A 22,069-nucleotide genomic window follows, 5' to 3' on the forward strand; every position below is an offset into this window, starting at 1 on the left:
CTTGCCTAGTAATATTGGAAAGAACAGACATAAAAATATAGATATAGAGATTTGTGTGTGTGTGTTACACAGTGAATGGCCAGGATTGTGTTACACTGTGAATGGCCAGGATTTGGTGAACACTCACATTCACACATTAACGCTGGCAATCACACATTAATTTTGTTAAATGTCTAAAGATAGCCATTTTCTCACTTTTTGTAAGACATTGAGGTGACTGTCATCCCTCCCTCGGACTCCTCCGAGGATGAAGGGGAAGGGCAAGCTCCGGATGCAGGGGAAGGGACCAGCACAGAAGGAGCCCGAGCCCCCGAGCCCCCTGTGGAGGTTCCAGGCCCAGCTGCAATCCCTCCAGAGGATTTGGGGGGTGAAACGCCACTGGCCCCCGCAGAGCGAAGGCAGCTGCATGTCCGGGAGCAGCGTAGGCGAGCCTCTGTCTGTTGAAGACAGAGAGGCTCTCAGAGGCAGGAGGACTGATGGGATGCAGCTGCCTCAAGTCGTGGCGGTTCAAAGCGGAAGGCAGGCTGGGGCAAGGCTGCAGAAAAGCAACGTTGTATCGCACGCCGGACCTCAGCCTCGGACCTGACCCACTGCCTTGCTCGTGTTCCCTTGTGTGTTTTGGACCTCGGACTGGACAACGGACTTCTCTTTGCCGCGATGCTTTGGATTCACTGCCTGGGTAAAATATTCCTTGCTACAGCCGCTTTTTTGCTCCTCCAGCCTTGGACAGGTTTACGACCCTGTTATCAGCCAGTGATTCATTGCCGCCAGCTGCGGTCAGCAGGCAGGAGCTGACAGGTGACTGTCAACATATCACTGAATTTTGGGATATTCACAGAATTTGTCTGGGGTAATCGAAATTCACACCGAGTGAAACCAAATACCAGACATTCACTGTAATGGATGGATTTCTGCTCCTATGTTACCCCTTGCCATCTTTGCCTCTCTCTTGCCTCCTTCCCCATCCCCACCGCTCTTGTCTCTCCCACTGTCAACATTCACACAGGATGGTTCTCAGGGCAGATCTTGCCCATTTTTGCTTATGGTAGCCCGTAAAGTGCCATGTGCATTGATGGCATTGTGTCTTATATTGTATCAGCCCATTGGTCCCTCAAGGTAATATTGTCTGTTCTAACTGACAGCAACTTTCCAGGGTCTCAGACAGAGAGAGGCCCTTCCTAGCCCTGTTGCGGAGATCCTTTTGAGTGGAGATGCAAGGAATTGAGCCAGGGATCTTCTCCATGCTGAGCAGTTACTCTACCACATCCCTCCTTTATAACTATATAACACCCCTCACTATATAAATAATCCGCAAACCCAGTCAGTGGTTACTAGTCCTGATGGCTACATGATACCTCCAGTATTAGAGGCAGTATGCCTATCTACACCAGTTGCTGGGGAACATGGGTGGGAGGGTGCTGTTGCATTCATGTCCTGCTCATGGGTTTCCCATGGGCAGCTGGTCAGCCCCTGTGTGAACAGAATGCTGGACTAGATGGACCCTTGGTCTGATCCAGCAGGGTTCTTCTGATGTTCTTATGGGAAAGATCCTTTGCTGAAACCCTGCAGATATGCTGCCTGTCAGAGCAGACAATACTAAGTTAGACAGTCCAACAGCATGACCTGGCATAAGGCAGTTTATTTATTTATTATTGCTATTTATTTATTACATTTCTATACCGCCCAATAGCTGAAGCTCTCTGGAGTTGCCTTCCTATGTGCCTACATATAGTCTGAATGAATCTATATTACATAGAGTGGCCACTTGTGAATAGCCAAACAAAGAGGACGAAAGAGAACATGGGGGAGGGTGCTGTTGCGCTGATGTCCTTCTTGGGGGTTCCCCACAGGATGCTGGCTGGCCACTGTGTGAACAGAATGCTGGATAAGATGGACCCTTGGTCTAATCCAGCAGGGGTCTTTTTATGTTAATAATACATGAATGCGCGCGTGCACACAGAATAGCAACTGTTAGGTAGGATGAAGAGAAAGACTGGGGGGGGGGATGACAATATTCACCAAGAACTGTCTGCCTTTTCTCTGCAGGAGAAAGGTTGAACACGTTGGCTTGCTCTCCTGAGTCAGCTATATAATAGGTTTCAATATCAATAGAGAATTTCTCCACGAATGGGCATGTGTACCTGAAAAAGAAAGAGCAACAGGAAAGCTTAGACTAAAGGCGTCCTCACACCAAAGTGCTTAAATAAAACACCACATACACAGCATGTAATAAATGCAGATGCTTTCCGAAGAGAAGAAAACAACCCTCAAGGACGTACAGTGTAACACAGAATTCATTAACACCTTGGTTTTCATAAGATGAACATCCAGCTTTTGCAAACATGGCAAAAATCAGGCAAACTCGCTGCCTTGAAAATGCTGACTTGAAGACAGCTGTATAGTAAAAGACCTGAAAGCTTTCAAAGAAGCTGCCTTGGAGGTTATGTATAGGTGAATGCTTAAAACAAACAACTAGCTAGCTAAGTAAATCATGGTTCAAGAGATGGTACACAAAATTACCACTGCTACTTGTGGCAAAGTCAAACATGTTGGCCATGAGCAAAGCACCACCACAATCAAGGCAAAAGTAGTTGCCAGAAGGAGGGTGGTCATTTCATCTGTCACCCTCATTTCCTCGTGTCATGAAATGGGAATTTTCATGATCTGCCTCACAAGGCTGTTGTGAAACAAACCAAGGACGATTTTACAAATCATGCTGTGTATTGAAAGCCCAAGAGAAATGATAAACAAATAAAGAAGTGCCTGGTACCTTGTCCTTGTATAAGGGTACGCATTCCATGACTCCTCTTCGACTCTTAATGCTGCCTTTGGCAGTATAGACCGAAACCAACTGGGAATATGCATACCAATATGGTATACTTTATGGGTATACTGCCCGTTGCCACCAGGACCATCTCTGTATGGTCTGTTTTCCAAAATCTCTACACCGCTGCCTTCACCACATGTCTCTTCTCGGCTCTTTTTCTGAAATAGCATCAAAAAAAGAGGATGAGTAGATTCAACGTTGTCCTTAAGCTAGCTGAGGCTTGTCACTGGACAACACTGGAGCGAATTCACATCCTCAGAGTTGCTTGGCTGGCCACATTACTAAGGCGGACACACATTTTCCTCCCCAGCTGTATTTATGTTATGTGTTGCTTATATTTGTTCTAATTCATCCTTTGTTATAACCTGCTAGTCCTCTTCCCATGACCACCATTTTAAGCTCCTTGGGTTAGGGACCTGTCTTTTACTTATTGATAGAAGTATGCACATGCTCTTGCATGGACTGAAGGGAGAGAAACATAAGAAGCTATGGGAACATATCAAGTCAGACCACCTAACTGTCTACACCAGGGGTGGGCAACATAGCCTGTGGGCCGTATGCACCCCCCCCCCAAGTGCAGCCCCCTGCTGAAAAGGGGTGGAGGGAGATTACCAAAAAAGAGGCATCCACAGTGCTACAGAGTGCCAAAGCCAGCTAAATTTGACTCTTTGGGCATTCCACAGCGCTATGGATACCATTTTTAAAACTATATTTTACAAAATTTGGCACCAAAGCTCTCAGGGCAAGTTCACAAAGCAAAGTTTAAAACCGTAAAATACAATGATGTAGTAAAACGTAATATAAAAACCCTAAGTTGAATACAAAATAAAATCAGAGTAAAAACCAGAGTAAAAGCCAGCAGCAGTACAAAGCTCTGAAAGCACGTTAATGCAATTTTTAAAATGGAAGGACTAAAAAGCCTGAGAAAACAAAGAGGTCTTCACCTGGTACCAAAAAGATCACAATGTAAGTGCTGATTGAGCCCCGCTGGGGAGGATGTTCCAGAATCAGGGTGCCACCACTGAAAAGGCCCTCTCCTTAGTACTTACACGCCTCACGTTATTTGGCAGGGGGACCTGGAAAAGAGCCTCTGAAAATTATCTTAGGGTTTGGGCAGGTATATTCGGAAAGAGACTATCCTTCAGGTAACCAGGGCCCAAGTTGTTCAGGGCTTTGTAGGTTAATACCAGCACTTTAAATTGGGCCTGGAAACAGACTGGCAGCCAGTTACATCCATTGCATTTGAGGGAAATTTGGCTACTATACTTTAATAAGGAAAGCTGCATTCAATGCCTAAACTTCAACTGAGAGGCCAAGAACATTTTCATGTTTTTAATGTGTATGCTATCAGAAAGGCTAGTACAGGAATTTCCTTTCTGAAACAAAACAAAAGAAATAATGTTATAAGTCTTTTCTTTAAAAGAAACCCCCTTTCAGTTTGCATTTTATAAGAGCTTTCAAGAGGCTGGTACTTAGGGAATTAAAGACAAGCTGAGATTAGAGTTATGAATTGGCTGTAAAAGACACTTCAGTAGTGACCTTTTATTTTTGGCAGGCAAACAAGATGAAAAGAAATTCCCATTTAACAAAAAGAATGATTAATAAAACACAGAAGATCCAAATCTCTGTCTGAGAACAAGACGACAAGAAAAGCCGCTAGTAATAAAGGGGAGGGGGAAGAAAGGAGAGCGCATATACTTTCCAACCAATATATGGAGTGTTTGAAGTTCTACATTAAAAAAAAAACAAAACTCAACAGCAAAGACTGTAATAAAGACTTTAAAGACATTTGCAGTTTAACTAGTGTTTGAATTACAGGGGAGCCGGATAGGGGTTATCTTTTAGCTAATGGATGTGGGTGTATGTGTGCGAGAAATTTGACTAAAATAGGGGGTGGAAAGTCAGGGGGTAGAGGTTGTGGGTTTCATAAGGGGCCCCTTACTTCCCCTACCCCATAATTCGAGCACTGATTTTTATTTCTTTTATACTTGTTCTTCATCAATAGATGCTGCTTATTGCGTGCAGTGAGAAAAACCCTGTAAAATGTTTATGGGAATTCCTGCCCTCTATGCCCATGGGTTTAGAAACCAAACAAAACACTTTCTGCCCTCAGGGAACCTGTTCTACATCAACTTGGCTGCCAAGGATCCCAGAGTGCCAGCCATGGAATCCCTGCATGTTGCGAAGGATTCTGGGACTCCTTCTAGGAGGCATTCTCAGATCGTGCAGGGTGCACGACATAAACTGGAAGCATGCCCTAGAACGTGCCCAACACTTCCCTGCGGCTGCACCTTACAGAGGGAGAATGGTAGTTATTTATTTCTATACCGCCCAATAGCCGAAGCTCTCTGAGCGGTTCACAAAAATTGAAACCAAACAACACACAATAAAACAATTTAAAATATATAGAACATTAAAACCACAATATAACAATACAACCACAATAAAACCTAGCAGCAGTACAGGAGTTTAAAATACAGATTTAAAACAGCAAAGATAAAAATTTAGAAAGCTAAAATGCTAAAATGCCTGGGAAAATAAAAAGGTCTTCACCTGGCGCCGAAAGGAGTACAATGTAGGCGCCAGGCGAACCTCACTAGGGAGCTCATTCCAGAGCTGGGGTGCCACAGCAGAAAAAGCCCTCCTCCTAGTAGCCACCCGCCTCACTTCCTTTGGCAGGGGCTCACGGAAAAGGGCCGCTGATGATGATCTTAAGGTCCGGGCAGGCACATATGGGAGGAGGCGATCCTTCAGGTAACCTGGCCCCAAGCCGTTAAGGGCTTTAAATGTTAACACCAGCACTTTGAATCGGGCCCGGAAATGGACTGGCAGCCAGTGCAGCTGGAAAAGTACTGGCGTAATATGAGCTCGCAGGCCGGTCCCTGTTAACAATCTTGCTGCCCTATTTTGGACCAGCTGAAGTTTCCGGACCGTTTTCAAAGGCAGCCCCACGTATAACGCATTGCAGTAATCCAGACGAGAAGTTATCAGAGCATGGATAACTGTAGCTAGGCTATCTCTGTCCAGATAAGGGCGTAGTTGGTATACCAGCCTAAGCTGATAAAAAGTGCCTCAAGTGACAGTTCTGGATCCAAGAGCACCCCCAAACTACGAACCTGATCCTTTAGGGGGAGCGCAACCCCCTCCAGAACAGGTTGAATATCACCTAGCCAGGAAGACGAACCACCCACTAACAGTACCTCCGTCTTGTCTGGATTGAGTTTCAGTTTATTAGCCCTCATCCAGTCCACTACCGTGCCCAGGCACTGGTTCAGAACCAGTAGTGGCAGATATGCTGGTTTTTAAGCAACTTGTCTGCCATTAGTTAGCTTCTCATCGACTCTTGAGAGTTCCTAGGGATATGGCTGTAATGAGATACAAAACTGGGAACAGGCATAGTCTGTGGTTCTGTGCAGAGCGGGACATTGGACTGCAATGTTCAGATTCCTAAGAGTCTCAGCTTTCCTTAGTTTCTAGCCCTTATGGCTGTACAAATAGACTAGAAAATGTCACCCTTGATGAAAAACCAAGTACCAAAAGGGTGGCTGAATAAGGGCCAACTAGAAGAGACATTGGCAGTCCATGATCACATCTCTGGTCTTTATTTTTCTTTAATACAACAGCTCTAGGGACACCCCTACCCATGCAGATCATGATCACGGTGCTGGGGAAGGGAGGGGTTAAACCCTCCCCCTGCCCCAGTTCCTCAATATAAACTGACCCCATGATGATGCTATTTTCCCCACTAGGGCAAACTTAACATGTATGATGATACCTACAGGTTTTCCTCCATGGTGCAAATAACAGTGTGCGTGCGTGTGTGTGTGTGTGTGTGTGTGTGTGTGTGCGGGGAGGGAGATTTTAATTGGGAAAATGGTGTGGGGAAAAGAATTAACTTTCCCATTCATTGCTATGATCCAGATGATCCCCCCTGCCACTGCTATTAATTAAAAACAAAAACATGGGTGACCCTAATCATAGATATGCCAAGTCATGTCTATCTGCACTCTAAAACCTCCAGTAATCCACGGTGGGACTTCAGTGTCCTGGGATATAACTAGGGATGTTAGACAATTCCGCCACGGATCCCAGGGGGGCCGAATTCCAGTGAATTTGGCCCCCCAGAATCCGTGGCGGAACAGAGCCCCCCACCCCACCACCATGCGAAAGCCCCGCAAAACAAGAGCCTACCTGGCTGCGGCTCCAGCCACTGCGACCGCAAATGGCAGCTGTCGTAGCGGCCGCCATTTGCGTCCCTAGGCCGGCCCATGATAGGCTGTGTATATATTTACGTAGCCTATCATAGCTAAATAAGGGACACAAATGGCGTCCCCTACGCAGGACACCATTTGCGTCTGCACCAGCCCTGCAGCGGCTGGAGGCCCCACTGCGGGTTGGCCTGGCCGGTGGCTCCGCAGCCTGGCCGCAGAGCGGAACTGGCCGGGCAGGATTCCGGGGGGGGGGAATGGATCGCCTCCCCCCCATCGAGGATTCTGGGGGAGGAATGGATCGCCTCCCCCCACCTGTGGAACCCGGCAGAGCCAGGTAAGCGGGGTTTCGTACACCCCTAGATATAACTACCCCCAGCTGTTGCCACCAGATAAGCCTGCCTGCCCCATCCAGAAGAAGGCCTTGTCCGATGTGGAATGCCCTCTCCCGTCTCCAGTCGAGAGGACAGCTTTCCCCCAAATTGAGCCCTTACAGGTGGGTGGATACATCAACACCTCACCTCTGCCACCCCTCTTGACCCTTCAGGGATATCAACGCATGTCCACACAAGTCCAGGAGTTGCTAATCCGAGATCAGGAGAAGAGAGAATGTGGCCTCGTTGAAATTTTCCTGTCGAAAGGTCCTCCGTCAAACTTCAAGAGCAGTTTGGAACTGTTAGAGGCAAGTTACGTCTAAGCCATAATTGTGCCAGCCCTCTAATATTGTATTACAACAGAGAATCCAGTCATCCCCTTATAACTACTCCCTTTGCTGTAGCCCAACTTCAAGCATTCTGGAGAGCCCCTGTCAATAGATTTCCAGGACAGATGGTGAGTGACACAGCCCATCCCAGCTAAAGTAATAGCGTTAAATTACTCATAATGGGGAACCCAGAGAAACAGCTGCATTATGATTAGCAAAAATAGCAGTTACTTAAAAGTCTTTTATTAAAATAAATCTCCCAGCTGAGTGGCGTAAACATGGGGCAGGACACGGCATCTGACCTCGTGAGAGCAGTTATGGAAAGAATAATTCCGATGAATGTCATCGAAGCAGCTCAGCTCCCCATCTATCATCAACACTTCACAAACAATTTCTTTTTAAAAAGCCACAAACAACAGCTGGACAAAAACAATTTGAGCCACAGACCTTTCGTATTCCCTTCGTCCGACCATCCAATTATACGTGCAGGTCAATGAGGGAAAACTAGAATGACCCCAGACCTCCTGGCAAACGGCAGGAGAGCAATTAAGATTTTATAGGGCCGCCAATCACAGCTTCCCAGCATCTGTACCTGCAGCAAAACACACACGTGTGCAACTGTCACACATGGCAAGACTGAAGAGACATTTGAAAGTAAGTAAAGAAGTGAAGGCCCGGTGTGACAATTGCACATGTGTGATTTTGCTGCATGTACAGATGCTGGGAAGCTGTGATTGGAGGCCCTATAAAATCTTAATTGCGGGGGAGGAAACCCATGTGCCATTCTTCTATTTTTCCCCCATGTGGAAGGAACCAGAAGAACTGACTTTGACACATCCTGGAGTGGGAGCACCACTTGGTAAAGTGTGCCCAATTCTTTCAAATATCGCTATAATCACACAATACACTTAGGACAGTAAAGACTCCATCTCTGGAGGTCAAGCAGGTGCCAACACTGGGTTGTTTTTGGCACCTCCTGAAAACAGCTCTTTTCCAGGCCTTCCTTGGCTGACCAGCCTCAGTTTTATTGACACTCTGTTTTTTAAATTTTAATATCATGTTTCATTATCTTTTGTTCATTTTATCTCTTGTTGTTCACCACTCCGGAGTCTGTTTAGATGTGGAGCAGTATACAAATGTTGTAAATAGATAAATAACTGGAGGCAGAGCCAGCTTCAGGTTTGAGGGGCCTCCCCAGCTGGGAGTGGGGCAGCCCTGAAGGCAGCCACTGGATCTAGGAAGCCATTTGCCTTTTAAATTCCCCACAATGACCCAAAGCAATGTTACGTCAGGCACTCCAGGATGCTGTGGGGAATTTAAAATCGAGTGTGGCTTTCCTGTTGCCGCTGCCAGATAAATTGGGGGAATGGGTGGACAGGAGGACCAAAATAGACATCAGCATCAACTGGGTGAAAGCAGCGTCAGTGGGCCCTGGTAGCTAGAGTGGTGTCGTGGTGAGAGTGTTGGGACTGAGAGCCAGGAGATCTGTGTTCTAGTCCCCACTCGGCCATAGAAGCTCACTGGGTGACTTTGGGCCAGTCACAGACTCTCAGCCCAACCTACCTCACAGGGTTGTTGTGGTGAGGATGAAATGGAGAGGAGGATTATGTACGCCACCTTGGATTCCTTGCAAGAGGAAAAAAGGTGGGATATAAATGCAATAAATAAATACAATAAATATAGCTACCTGTGAGGCCCTCTATGGAGCAACAGAAGCTTAAGTCAGGTAGAAGCTGGAGACGTATTAGACAGAAGTGGCAACAACTGGATAGATTTCTCTGTCTTGTGTATGACCTCAGGCTACACACATGCCCCCTCCCCCCCACATACACACACAGAGAACATAAAGAGCTGCATAAGATTCTTAATCCAGAAAAAAAGTATGGTTCTCTCGTTTACTTTGATTATGGCTTTCAGACCGACCCTTCAGCGATAGCCAGGTGAGAGAACATTTACAACTGGCACCCTGTACTTCTGTTTCCATGGATTGCTGAGAAATATTTTGCTGCAGAAGAAGAAGTACAGGGTTTGTACGGATGTATAACCCAAAGCCCCACACCAGTACACTTGCTCGGTAAAACCTGTTGCTCATAAATAGCCAAATCATAACACAGGCTGTTCTCCAAGAACAAATAACCAGCCTCATGTCTTTCCCTCTACAATATTCTCCGATATCTAGTGAGTTTGAAGTTTTGATATCACCGGGAAAGGGAGGGGAGGAGCTGTTACTATACTGATGGCTAGTAGAACTCTTTAGGAAACTCGGTGCAAGAATCAGAGGCTATGATCCAAACAAAATTAAGCACTTTTAAAGTCTCATTGATTCCAGTGGAAGAGAGTTAACCAGTGAGCAAAGAAAGAGCCCAGAGGAAAATAAGGGGCACGGCTGCATTCTGCACTAACCCCCCCCCCCCCTGCTCCCAGACAATCTGAATTCTATATGGTGAAAAGTAGGATTTTATAACTTGAATCAATTATATAAACTAGCAAATTTGCATAATAAATTCTGCACACTATTTTGCATAATTCACTCTGGTTTTGCTTGCCCCAGTGAGGGCCCAGGAGTTAGGCAAGCGTTGAAGCCTTGTCCAGTGGCTGACCATTGGAAGTATTATTTAGCCACTCCTCTGACTCCCGAGAGATTTAACAGTCCTACATGTCCTTTCCCATATGCCAACATCCTTTTTGGTGTCCGTAAATGACTACCATCAACAAAAGGATTTGTTGCCAAGGGTGCTTCCAGACAAAGGGTTCCTAGCACTACCAATCAGAAGGCATTGTGCAACATTCCATCTTGTTTTCCTTAAGGGGTTTTCTGCAGCAAGGAAAAAAAGGCAGAAGAAATGCTGGGAGACACAGAAGGGTTACAAGTGGAAGATTTAGTTGTCTGGACCTCCTATAAAATTCTATGGATGAGACAGGGCAACCGTGTAATAAAAGCTGCACCCCAAGATGTTTGGAAATAACAGTACCAGATTTATAAGCATTCATTCTGATGACCTCCTGTTGTAGGAGGTCATCAGAATTAATGCTGGTAAGGGCAGTACTATTATTTCTAAACATCTTGGAAACAATGCTTCTGTTGACACAACTTCAGATGTCTCTGGCCTTACATGCCACAGCAACACATGACCAGCATGTGTCTAACTCATTGCTTATTTGCTATCTAGTACGATGACTGCCCCACAGTTTAAACGTGTTTTGTGTTTGATTATTCTCTCCTGTAACGCTTTACATTCACCCTCACTCAGTGTCACTATCTGCCCAGCTCTCCAACTGATTAAGTTCATTTTAGAATAAGTGTGTAACATTTATTTATTTATTTATTAAATTTATTAATCGCCCATCTGACTGGTCACCCAGCCACTCTGGGCGATGTACAACCCACCATAAACAATTTAAACAATAAAATTTTACCATAAATTTTTTTTTAAAAAAATACCCTAAACCACCCCAAATGCCTGCCTGAACAACCACGTTTTTAATGCACGACGGAAGCTCATTAAAGAGGGGACATGACGGAGTTCCCTAGGGAGGGAGTTCCACAGAGTGGGGGCCACCACAGAGAAGGCCCTCTCCCTCGTCCCCACCAGTCTAGCTGTCCTGGCTGATGGGACAGAGAGAAGGCCATCCGAGGCTGATCTTGTTAAGCGGCCTGTCTGGTGCTGCTGGAGGCGCTCCTTAAGATAGGCTGGGCCGGAACCATATAGGGTTTTAAAGGTCAAAACCAACACCTTGAATTTGGCCCGGAAAACAACTGGTAACCAGTGCAACTCCTTCAGCACTGGAGTGATGTGATCTCGCCGGCGGCTGGCTTTAATCAGGCGAGCCGCCGCGTTCTGTACCAGCTGCAGTTTCCGAACCGTCTTCAAGGGTAACCCCACATAGAGCGCATTACAGTAGTCTAAACGAGAGGAGACCAGGGCATGTACTACCGATGGGAGCAGATGGTCGGGAAGGTAGGGGCGCAGCCGCCGTATCAGATGGAGTTGATACAGCGCTGTCCGGCTCACAGCTGACACCTGAGCCTCCATGGACAGCTGGGAGTCCAAAATGACCCCCAGGCTGCGGACCTGGTCTTTCAAGGGTAGCTGTACCCCATTCAACACCAGGTCAACATCCCCCAGCCTCCTCTTGTCTCCCACCAAAAGTACCTCGGTCTTGTCAGGGTTGAGCTTCAGCTTATTCCTCCCCATCCAGCCACTCACCATCTCCAGACATTTGGACAGGGATTCTACGGCCAACCTTGGTGAAGATTTGAATGAGAGGTAGAGCCGAGTGTCATCCGCATATTGATGACACTGCACCCCAAACCTCCTGATGATAGCCCCCAGTGGCTTCACATAGATGTTAAATAGCATCGGGGAGAGGATGGAACCCTGTGGCACCCCACAAGTAAGTGGCCACGGGTCCGAAACCTCCTCTCCCAGTGCTACCCTCTGGTACCTGCCAGAGAGGAAGGACTGGAACCACCGCAATACAGTGTTTCCAATGCCCAACCCCTCCAGGCGGTCCAGGAGGATACCGTGGTCAACGGTATCAAAAGCTGCTGAGAGGTCGAGGAGAACAAGGAAGGAGCATTCACCCCTATCCAGAGCCCTCCTCATATCATCCACCAAGGCGACCAAGGCCGTTTCTGTCCCATGCCCAGGCCTGAAGCCCGACTGAAATGGGTCTAGATAATCAGTTTCTTCCAAGTGTGCCTTCAACTGCACCGCCACCACCCGCTCAATCACCTTGCCCCAAAATGGCAGATTTGAGACTGGGCGAAAGTTGTTCAGAACTTGAGGATCCAAGGAGGGCTTCTTTAAGAGCGGTCTTATCACTGCCTCCTTGAGGGCTGATGGCATCACTCCCTCCTCAAGGGAGGCGTTCACCACCGCCTTGATCCCCTCACCCAGTCTCTCTCTGCAGCTCATAATGAGCCAAGATGGGCAAGGATCAAGTAAGCAGGTGGTTGGCCTTACAGATGAAAGCACCTTGTCCACTTCATCAGGAGGAAGAAGCTGGAACCGATCCCACAAAACTGGTTTGCCACAGGCCGCCTCTTGCTCACTAACTGTATCCACAGTGTGCAGAGTAACACACCTAATCTGATCAATTTTATCTGCAAAGTGCCTTGCCAAAGCCTCACAGGAGGCCTTAGAATGCTCCAGTGGTTCCGGAGCCACAGGACTGACCAGGCTCCGGACCACTTGGAACAGCCTCCTGGGGCAGCACTCTGCAGACGCGATGGAGGCAGCATAATATTCCTTTTTTGCTGCCTTCACCGCCACGTGATAGGCTGAAGATATAGCTCTAGCCCGTGTCTGATCGTCTTTGGAGCGAGACTTCCGCCACCGGCGCTCTAGCCGTCTCACCTCCTGTTTCAGAGCTCGTAACCGCGGACTGAACCATGGTGCAGTCCGAGCCCTGTTCAGGGGGAGAGGGCGTTTCTGATCTAATGCCCCAGTGATTGCGGCATTCCACCCACCCACCAGGGTCTCGACCGAGTGGCCGTTGGCATGCCCCAGAGAATCCCCAAGCGCGTTCAGGAATCCATTTGGATCCATAGGAACATAAGCAGTTGCCTTATACCAGGCAGGGTAGCCCAGTACTTTCTCCTCTGAGGACAAGCAGCTCTCCACCAGGGTCCTACACCTACTACCTGGTCTCTCTCTTTCTTTTTATATATACTGGAAATGTCAGGTGTTGAATCTGGAACCTTCTACACTAAGCTATGGCCCCTCTGTTAGCTCAAGTCATCAACCCTTGGATATTAAATACAAAAGAGCTGAAGAACCCAGATCTTCACACATTTTTGATAAGTACACCTAAGTTGGGTTTGTTTGTTTTTAAGTGTACATCGAAACATTTATTGGGCCAAAGCTCTCTGGGTCCTCAGGAGCCATTAGGAGACACACCCCATCACAATCCACATGTCCCAACAGGGAGGTAAATATCATATGCTGCCTCATGAGGCAACACTCATAAAGCCAGGCCTCTCTACCTGTTTGCTGCCCAAGTTTGTCCTATTGCTAAATACGGAATCCTTGCTGTTCCTTCATGCTTCACTTTTGTCTAGCCCAGTTCATTTCCCCTCTCATATATTTATATGCAATCACCTTGTTTTGTCACAGAGTAATTGCAGCATTACTGCAACTGAATGCAGAGTTCCAGAGAATAGCAAGGAGAGACAAGAAGGCCTTCTTAAACGAACAATGCAAAGAAATCGAGGAAAACAACAGAATGGGAAAGACTAGAGATCTCTTCAAGAAAATTGGAGATCTCAAGGGAACGTTTTGTGCAAAGACAGGCATGATAAAGGACAAAGAAGGCAGGGACCTAACAGAAGCAGATGAGATTAAGAAGAGGTGGCAAGAATACACAGAAGAACTATACAGGAAAGATCTGAATGTCCCTGATAGCCATGATAGTGCGGTCACTGAACTTGAGCCAGACATCCTAGAAAGTGAAGTCAAGTGGGCCTTAGGAAGCATTAGTAACAACAAAGCTAGCGGAGATGAGCCAGCTGAGCTATTTAAAATCCTAAAAGATGATGCTGTTAAAGTGCTGCATTCAATATGTCAACAAATTTGGAACACTCAACAATGGCCGCAAGACTGGAAAAGGTCAGTTTACATTCCAATTCCAAAGAAGGGCAACGCCAAAGAGTGTTCAAACTACCGCACAATTGCGCTCATTTCACATGCCAGCAAGGTGATGCTCAAAATCCTACAAGCTAGGCTTCAGCAGTATGCGAACCGAGAACTACCGGAAGTACAAGCTGGGTTTCAAAGAGGCAGAGGAACTAGAGATCAAATCGCCAATGTTTGCTGGATCATGGAGAAAGCAAGAGAATTCCAGAAAAACGTCTATTTCTGCTTCATTGACTACCCTAAAGCCTTTGATTGTGTGGATCACAACAAACTGTGGCAAATTCTTAAAGTGATGAGAGTACCAGACCACCTTACCTGTCTCCTGAGAAACCTGTACCAGGGTCAAGAAGCAACAGTAAGAACCGGACATGGAACAACCGAGTGGTTCAAAATTGGGAAAGGAGTACGACAAGGCTGCATATTGTCACCCTGCTTATTTAACTTATATGCAGAGTATATCATGAGAAACGCCGGGTTGGATGAATCACAGGTCGGAATTAAGATTGCCGGGAGAATTATCAACAACCTCCGATATGCAGACGATACCACCCTAATGGCAGAAAGCGAAGAGGATCTCAAGAGCCTCTTGTTGAGGGTGAAAGAGGAGAGTGCAAAAGCTGGTTTGAAACTCAACATTAAAAAAACGAAGATCATGGCATCTGGCCCCATCACTTCCTGGCATATAGAAGGGGAAGGAATGGAAGCAGTGACAGATTTTACTTTCTTGGGCTCCAAGATCACCGCAGACGGTGACTGTAGCCATGAAATTAAAAGACGCTTGCTCCTTGGGAGGAAAGCTATGGCCAACCTAGACAGCATAGTAAGAAGCAGAGACATCACCTTGCCGACAAAGGTCCGTCTAATCAAAGCTATGGTTTTCCCAGTAGTAATGTATGGCTGTGAGAGCTGGACTATAAGGAAGGCTGAGCGCCGAAGAATGGATGCCTTCGAACTGTGGTGCTGGAGAAGACTCTTACGAGTCCCCTGGACTGCAAGGAGGTCAAATCAGTCAGTCCTAAAGGAAATCAACCCTGAGTGCTCATTGGAAGGACAGATACTGAAGCTGAAGCTCAAATATTTTGGCCACCTAATGCGAAGAGAAAACTCTCTGGAAAAGACCCTGATGCTGGGAAAGACTGAAGGCAAAAGGAGAAGGGGACGACAGAGGATGAGACGGCTAGATAGCATCACCGATGCAATGAATATGACCTTGAGCACACTCCGGGAGAGAGCGCAGGACAGGAAGGCCTGGCGTGCTATGGTCCATGAGGTCACGAAGAGTCGGACACGACTGAACGACTGAACAACAACAACAATTGCAGCATTACTGAACCAGTTGACAGGGTATCCGAAATTACTGTGTATAATAGGTAAATCTGTGTGTATTACAGAATACAGTTCTATCTTAGGGGGTGGAGGGAAGCAACAATACAAACAGCTACCTCATAGCACAAAGATTCTTTCCTCATCACCGAGGCCCCAGGAGTCTAATTTCAGCCACTGCAGGTTTCCATCCTCTAATCGAGCCATTTTTTAATCTTTAGGAAACCCTTTCCACACTGACTTGCTGTACTTTGGGAAGTGTTCTAGGGCAGATATTCAGTTCATGTAGGGTGCACACATACACACATCTATATTTATATTTATATAAAACTAGCATCAGAGAACAGATCTACTATTTCTGGTAGATTTGGTAACTGAGCGGCAGCAAGGCCCAGAAAGTAGGGATGTCGGAGGAATTCGTCTGGGGGGTGATTGCCAAACTTTCATCAGCTTGGTCCCCTGGACTTCGGCTCATTTCCCTGCAAGCATGACTTGATCTGCATGAAGTCAGGCCAACTCGCAGATTTTCTGGATTTTTAAAAATTTTCCATAAATAGAAATTTGCACAAATTTCACCTGCAATTTGTGCAAATAATGGCTGCAATTTGTGAAATTTCTATTTATGGAACATTTTTAAAACGAAAAAACTCCCCGGATTTCAAGAAAAACCTGCGGCTTGGCTCACAAATGCGAGCTGAGTTGGGGGTGCCGTGGAAATTCGACGAGCTCCAAAAGAGCCAGATTTCTTGACGACAGACATCCTTATCACCAAGTCAAACAAGTTGGGTAAACCTGGCCTCTGAGAAACTTGCATACCAAGTGGTCTCCTCCATTGTTTCTCAAGAGGTAGACTGCCATCAGTCTACCCATTGACCTAGTGTCTGGACATCTTTCTGCCCACAGCTGAAACTCTCAATTCTCCCTTCCAACCCTTATTGAATGGCACTGCTACTACAATCAACTTCATACTCCCCACCTCCTTCAATTCCCTAAAAAATCACCCCAACATACCAAGACACTGGATAATATCACAGGACTACAGTGCAGGTTGCCATACAGAACCTCTCCTCCCCTCAGCAAAATGGGAATAACTATCTTATTTATTTATTTATTTACAACATTTGTATACCTCTCCATGTCTAAACAGATTCCGGAGCAGTAAACAAAAAGAGATAAAATGAACAAAAGATAAAAAGAAGAAGAAGAATGAAACATCTTATTAAAATTATCCTTTAAAAAACAGAGTGCCAATAAAACCGAGGCTGGTCAACTAAGGAAGGATTCCTGGGAAAGAGCTGTTTTCAGGAGGCGCCAAAAACAACCCATTGTTGGTGCCTGCCTGACCTCCAGAGGCAGGGAGTTCCATAGGAAGGGAGCCACCACACTGAAGGCTCAAAAGACTATCTTTTGGTTTTGGATAGACACACTACTGCCCAGTCATAGCTACACCAAAACTTTGGGTTTCTGAGTTGTTTTCTATGGGGCAGCAATCACTTCTGCACCTGGGAAGACCAAAAAACAGAAAGATAAATGAAGAAAGAATTGGCTTAGAAATGAACCAGGACATTCTTTCTCCAGACAATGGCTGTGTCAATTATTGCTATGACTTCATTAATTGACTAATGGGTAGGAGCAGGGTAGTTTCTTGTCAAAAGAATGGGCAGAATGTCGCCTGCATAGTTTGGCTCATACCTTGGATTCTACAGGAGCTAGAGCAGTGGTTCCCAAGCTCAGGACCCCAGATGTTGCTGGACTGCAACTCCCATCACCCCTGACAACTGGTTGTGCTGGCTAAGGTGATGGGAGTTGTAGTTCAACACCAACTGGGGACCAAAGCAAGGGAACCACTGGGTGAGACTTGCTTTAAAAAAAAGGAAGAAAGCTGGGCATCTGGGGATTATGGCTCATCTGGATGGGGGCAACTCCCCCCTCCCCATGCAAATGCTCATGGCAGGCTGCTGTTCAGGTCTAGGAGCCATTGTGCCGCATGAAACAGGAATACATCCTAGAACACATCAAGGAAGCTTCTGCACATTTTAGGGGTCAATTAGCGGTGGCAGAAAAGTTGCCTTCCAGAGAAGCTGGACCGCCATTATCAGTGTTCACTGAGAAACTTGAGATAAGCTTCAAAGAAAACCTGGATGGTGCCAGGGTAAGGATGTGACCACCTTGGGAACCCAAGTGAAGGTTCCCCAACCCTGTTGTATACCTTCAGTTTATGCCCTGGGATTTTCAACTGAGCTATGTGTGAATCATACAATGCATGGATTGTACCACATCATCACAGCCCAAGAAGAATGCAAAACCAATTGAAATAAAGTTGCTTGGTTTGAAATAGATTTTCCTCCTTTCCTCTCCAGTTTAGAGCTTTAGAATTGCCTCTCCTCTCACTCCTGGATGGATGGTTGCTCAACATCTTGCAATTGTCTGAAATGCTAATGTGAGCAAAAAGGGAACAGTGACCAGCCAGCCTCAAACACTCCAGTCGGTATGTGCCTGTTGCAACAGTGAGATTTGTGAAGTCTAGCATCTCAGAGCCATGAATAAATGGGACAACGACAGATGGCTAGGCTTGCAGCTTCCTTTGCTGTGAGCTGTAATTAAACAAAATCCTTAAAGCAGAATCTCGCGGATAGTTTTTGACAGAATTCCTTGCAGCTAAGGCACAGTTGATTTTCAATGGATTTTTTTACAGAGCCAAGATACCTGGAAAACAATAACCCTGTGGGTACTGCAGTCATTTGCACACACATGGGAGTACCTGTTTTATCCTGGCTGTCTCTTTGCCATAGTATGAGTCACACCTGGGTATCATTAACCAATTCTTTTGGATCATTCAATCTGACATCTAATTCATTAGAAGCAACCTGTTTGCAATGCTGGCAGCTTTCTGACATGAGTGTAGAGACACTGGCAAGACCAGGTACCTTTATGTCTGGCTATTTTTCAGTGATTGAAGTGTCTTAGAATTACCAAGGCTGGGATGTAATTTAGGGTGGACTGTGGGGGTGGGGGAGTGTGCCCATGTCTTCCTCATATTTTGGACCACATGCAATTATTCCTCAGGAACATTCATATTCCTGGCTAATTCAACTGCCGATCATTATGAACAATTAAACAGACATTTGTACTAGGTATGCATGACAAAGGCACACAAATCCTTTTACTTAAAAAAGGGGTCTTGTGACCTGAGTTGACAACATTACTGTGGGTATAAAAAGTGAGTTACAACAACTTTATTTAATTGTGAATATTTAATTGTGAATTTTATTTAATTGTAAAAATATCCAAGGTCGGGCCCTTTAAACCTTGTTTAGAATCTTCCTTCCACTCCACCCGTCAACTTCAATCTTAGAAGGCATAAATCTTAGAGGATAAAAACCCCATCACGTAGATGGAATAAACATTTTAAAATCTCAGACTATCAGGGATGTTCTTTGCCAAGGGCTGGAAAGAACAGCCGCCTCCCACAGATCTTTAAGACCACCCCCAATCCCCAAATTTAGTCTTGCAGGAATTGATGACACTGAGAACCTGTTATTAATTCTAAGGAATGGGAGTGCTCATATAGCTAGACACCAATTAAGAACAGCAAGTGCATGTAAAAAGGTGCTGTTCCACAGTTTCAGAAAATCCCCAGCACATCGGGTAAAGCCGGTGTGATATAGTAGTGGATAAAGGACTGGAAACCCCAGTTAGCCCACTGGGTGGCCTTCGGAAAGGGCTGTAGCCCAGTGGTAAAGCACATGCTTTGCATGCAAAAGGTCCTGGCTTTGATCTCCAGGTAAAGCCGGGAAAGATTCCCACTGCGAGTGTGTGGAGACTAGCCTTCTCCCAGGTGGTGCCCTCCAGATGTGCTGAACTACAATCCCCATCCATCCAAGTTGGGGAAAGCTGGAGTAGACAGTATTGAGCTAGATGGACCAATGATCTGACTTGGTATACATTTATTTATTACATTTATATCCCACCTTGTTTCCTCTTGCAAGGAACCCAAGGTGCCTTAAATGATCTTCTTCCTCCTCTCCATTTTATCCTCACGACAACCCTGTAGGGTAGGGTAGGCTGAGTGTCAGTGACTGGCCCAGTCACCCAGTGAGCTTCATGGCCAAGTGGGGACTAGAACCTGGATCTCCCAAGTCCTGGTCCAACACTCTAACCACTACACCACAATAACACACTCTCTCTCTCTCTCTCTGACTAATTTACATCACAGGGTTGTTGTGAAGCTAAAACAAGGTAACCTGAATTATACAACCCTCAAGAAGGGAAGGAGGATACCAAGGTGAGAGATAAATTAGGTCCCAAGTCTTTTTCAGAAGCATTGCAAGGGCTGTCTGTTCCAATTTATAACAGAAATTTAATTTGCTTTGATACAGATATTGTACATATGTGTTTTTATATTGTATCATTCCCCAAGTCCTAAGGATGGAGCAGGCCAGACATCCCAATAAACCAAAGATACAAAGGTAGTCATTTTCATCAAGGTTAAAAGCTAATTTAAGCTTACCAACCCTTTACCATTCATTACTAACAGAGAGAGTGATCAGAATTAAATGATGCTTATTTCTCTAAAGAAATTAAAGGGATTGTTAAAGGGGATTTCCCACTTCTTTGTCCAGCTATCATATTCATCTCCATTTAAGGTTTATCGGCATCCCAAGTCTGTTCTTGTTTTGTTTATCCTATCCAACCAGCATCATGTTATAGATGATACAGGCAACCTTAAGCTCCAGCATCTGTTTCCATGGCAATGAGATTGCATCAGCAATCCAAGGGATTTGGTTCAGGCCAGCTTTGGTCAGGCTTCTGCATAGCACATAAATCGTTAGTACTAATAGCAAATCAAATGATGTCACCAGCAACCTCAGAGGAGGGCTCTGCACGCCATTGGAGCCAAAACATGCACCTTTTCCATGTGATGTAAGATTAGATCTATATATGAAAGATTTGAATTAATGCAAGGAGGTCACTTTGAACAAACTGGGGCTGAACCTAAGAAAGGGGCAACAGGGGGCTTACTGTAGGATTATCTTGGCTAAAATTGAAACGGTCCTAGTAGTCATGCAACAGAAGTATGTTTGAACAGATTGTTCTTGATAAATTACATATTTTAAAACACATACGAGAGGTTATTGTACAAAATGCCCAACGTTTTATGATTTCTGGATTCTCTCCTATATTATACTGGATCAAGTGGCCACTTATTGTGAAAAAGGAGGAAATTTGTCACTCAAGAAGGGGACAAAAGATGACATAGATTTACATAACATTTGCATGTATGTATTTAGATGCAAAATTAGATACTATTTCTTCTATCATTTAAAAAGAAATACAATACATCTCACCATAGAGGGAAGACTGTGACCAGGTGACCTGTGTAGGGATGGGTGGACAAGCGGTTTTTGCGGCCACCCAGAATATCTAAACACCACCTCAAAGCTCGGCTTCAAGGCCTCACTTTCTGCGTTCGTTTGTGCTCTTTTTTTTTCATTTCGTTCGAATGGGAAAAGTGTGCATTTCAAATGGGGAAAATGTGTATTTTCCCCACATAGAGCAAACATAAAGCACAGGTGAAAAACACACATTTTAAAAATGTGCACTTTAAAAAAGTGTGCTTTTTTCCGAGCGCAAACGCAAATTCAGTAATTTGCGAGCATTTCCAGAGAACGTGCTCCCCTGCTCTCATTTACGGTTGCAAATGTAAACTAAATTCTCCTACATCCCTAGAATCTCCTGCCCAAGCGCTAACTGTTGCTGGACAATTTCTCAAAGTTCCTGCTCTCCCTTCTTCATCTTTAAATCTTTTCCCCAATTGTGGAATGCTCTCCCCAGTGAGATCTGCCTGGCACCAAGTTTAAGACCTTCCTCCTAAGCATTTGATGGTATATGATGGGGCTTTTTAATGTTAGTTTTCCATCAGGTCCTGGTAGTTTTATTGTTAATTGTTTTTAATAGTTTCAAACTGCTACATTTTTTTCCTCATGAAATTTTATTTTATTTCAAAATAAGATTAACAAAATAAAGGCAACAAAAAGAAGAATGTACATTATAATAAATCAAAATCACAGAAGAAACAAATGAATTCACCATTTGTAAAGCTTAGTCTATAACAGATATGCTTATGGAACATCTACAATCAAATGACCTAAGGAGGAGCTCAATATCTAATGGAAGTAAAAATACAAGTTCTACAACATATAAAACAAGTGTGCGTGAAGTGTACGTCATTTTGTGTGTTTGTGTGCATTCATCAGAAAAAATACAGGCAACTGTACTTTGTTAGAACTTCATCGAAAGGAACAGAGGAAATGAATGGAAACCATGGTGCCATAATGTAGGGATATACGAAACCCACTTAGCTTTTCGC

The 22,069-nt window shown here is 45.3% G+C and overlaps 1 protein-coding gene across 2 annotated transcripts in view; it reads right to left on the bottom strand.

The window, feature by feature from the left end:
- PITPNM2 (phosphatidylinositol transfer protein membrane associated 2) overlaps nucleotides 1–22,069 on the bottom strand; it is a 221,909-nt gene that overhangs the window by 69,622 nt on the left and 130,218 nt on the right. For both annotated transcript variants that reach the window (XM_084820036.1, XM_084820035.1), the window contains 2 exons: nucleotides 2,771–2,985; nucleotides 2,020–2,141 (listed from right to left, as the gene is read on the bottom strand). In XM_084820036.1, the coding sequence (XP_084676162.1) occupies nucleotides 2,020–2,141; nucleotides 2,771–2,985 (337 nt within the window). The remainder of the gene's footprint in view (nucleotides 1–2,019; nucleotides 2,142–2,770; nucleotides 2,986–22,069) is intronic.

This window comes from Heloderma suspectum, chromosome 13 (genome assembly GCF_057233095.1).
Source record: "Heloderma suspectum isolate Gila_16-S chromosome 13, 16-S_ref, whole genome shotgun sequence".
NCBI lineage: Eukaryota > Metazoa > Chordata > Lepidosauria > Squamata > Helodermatidae > Heloderma > Heloderma suspectum.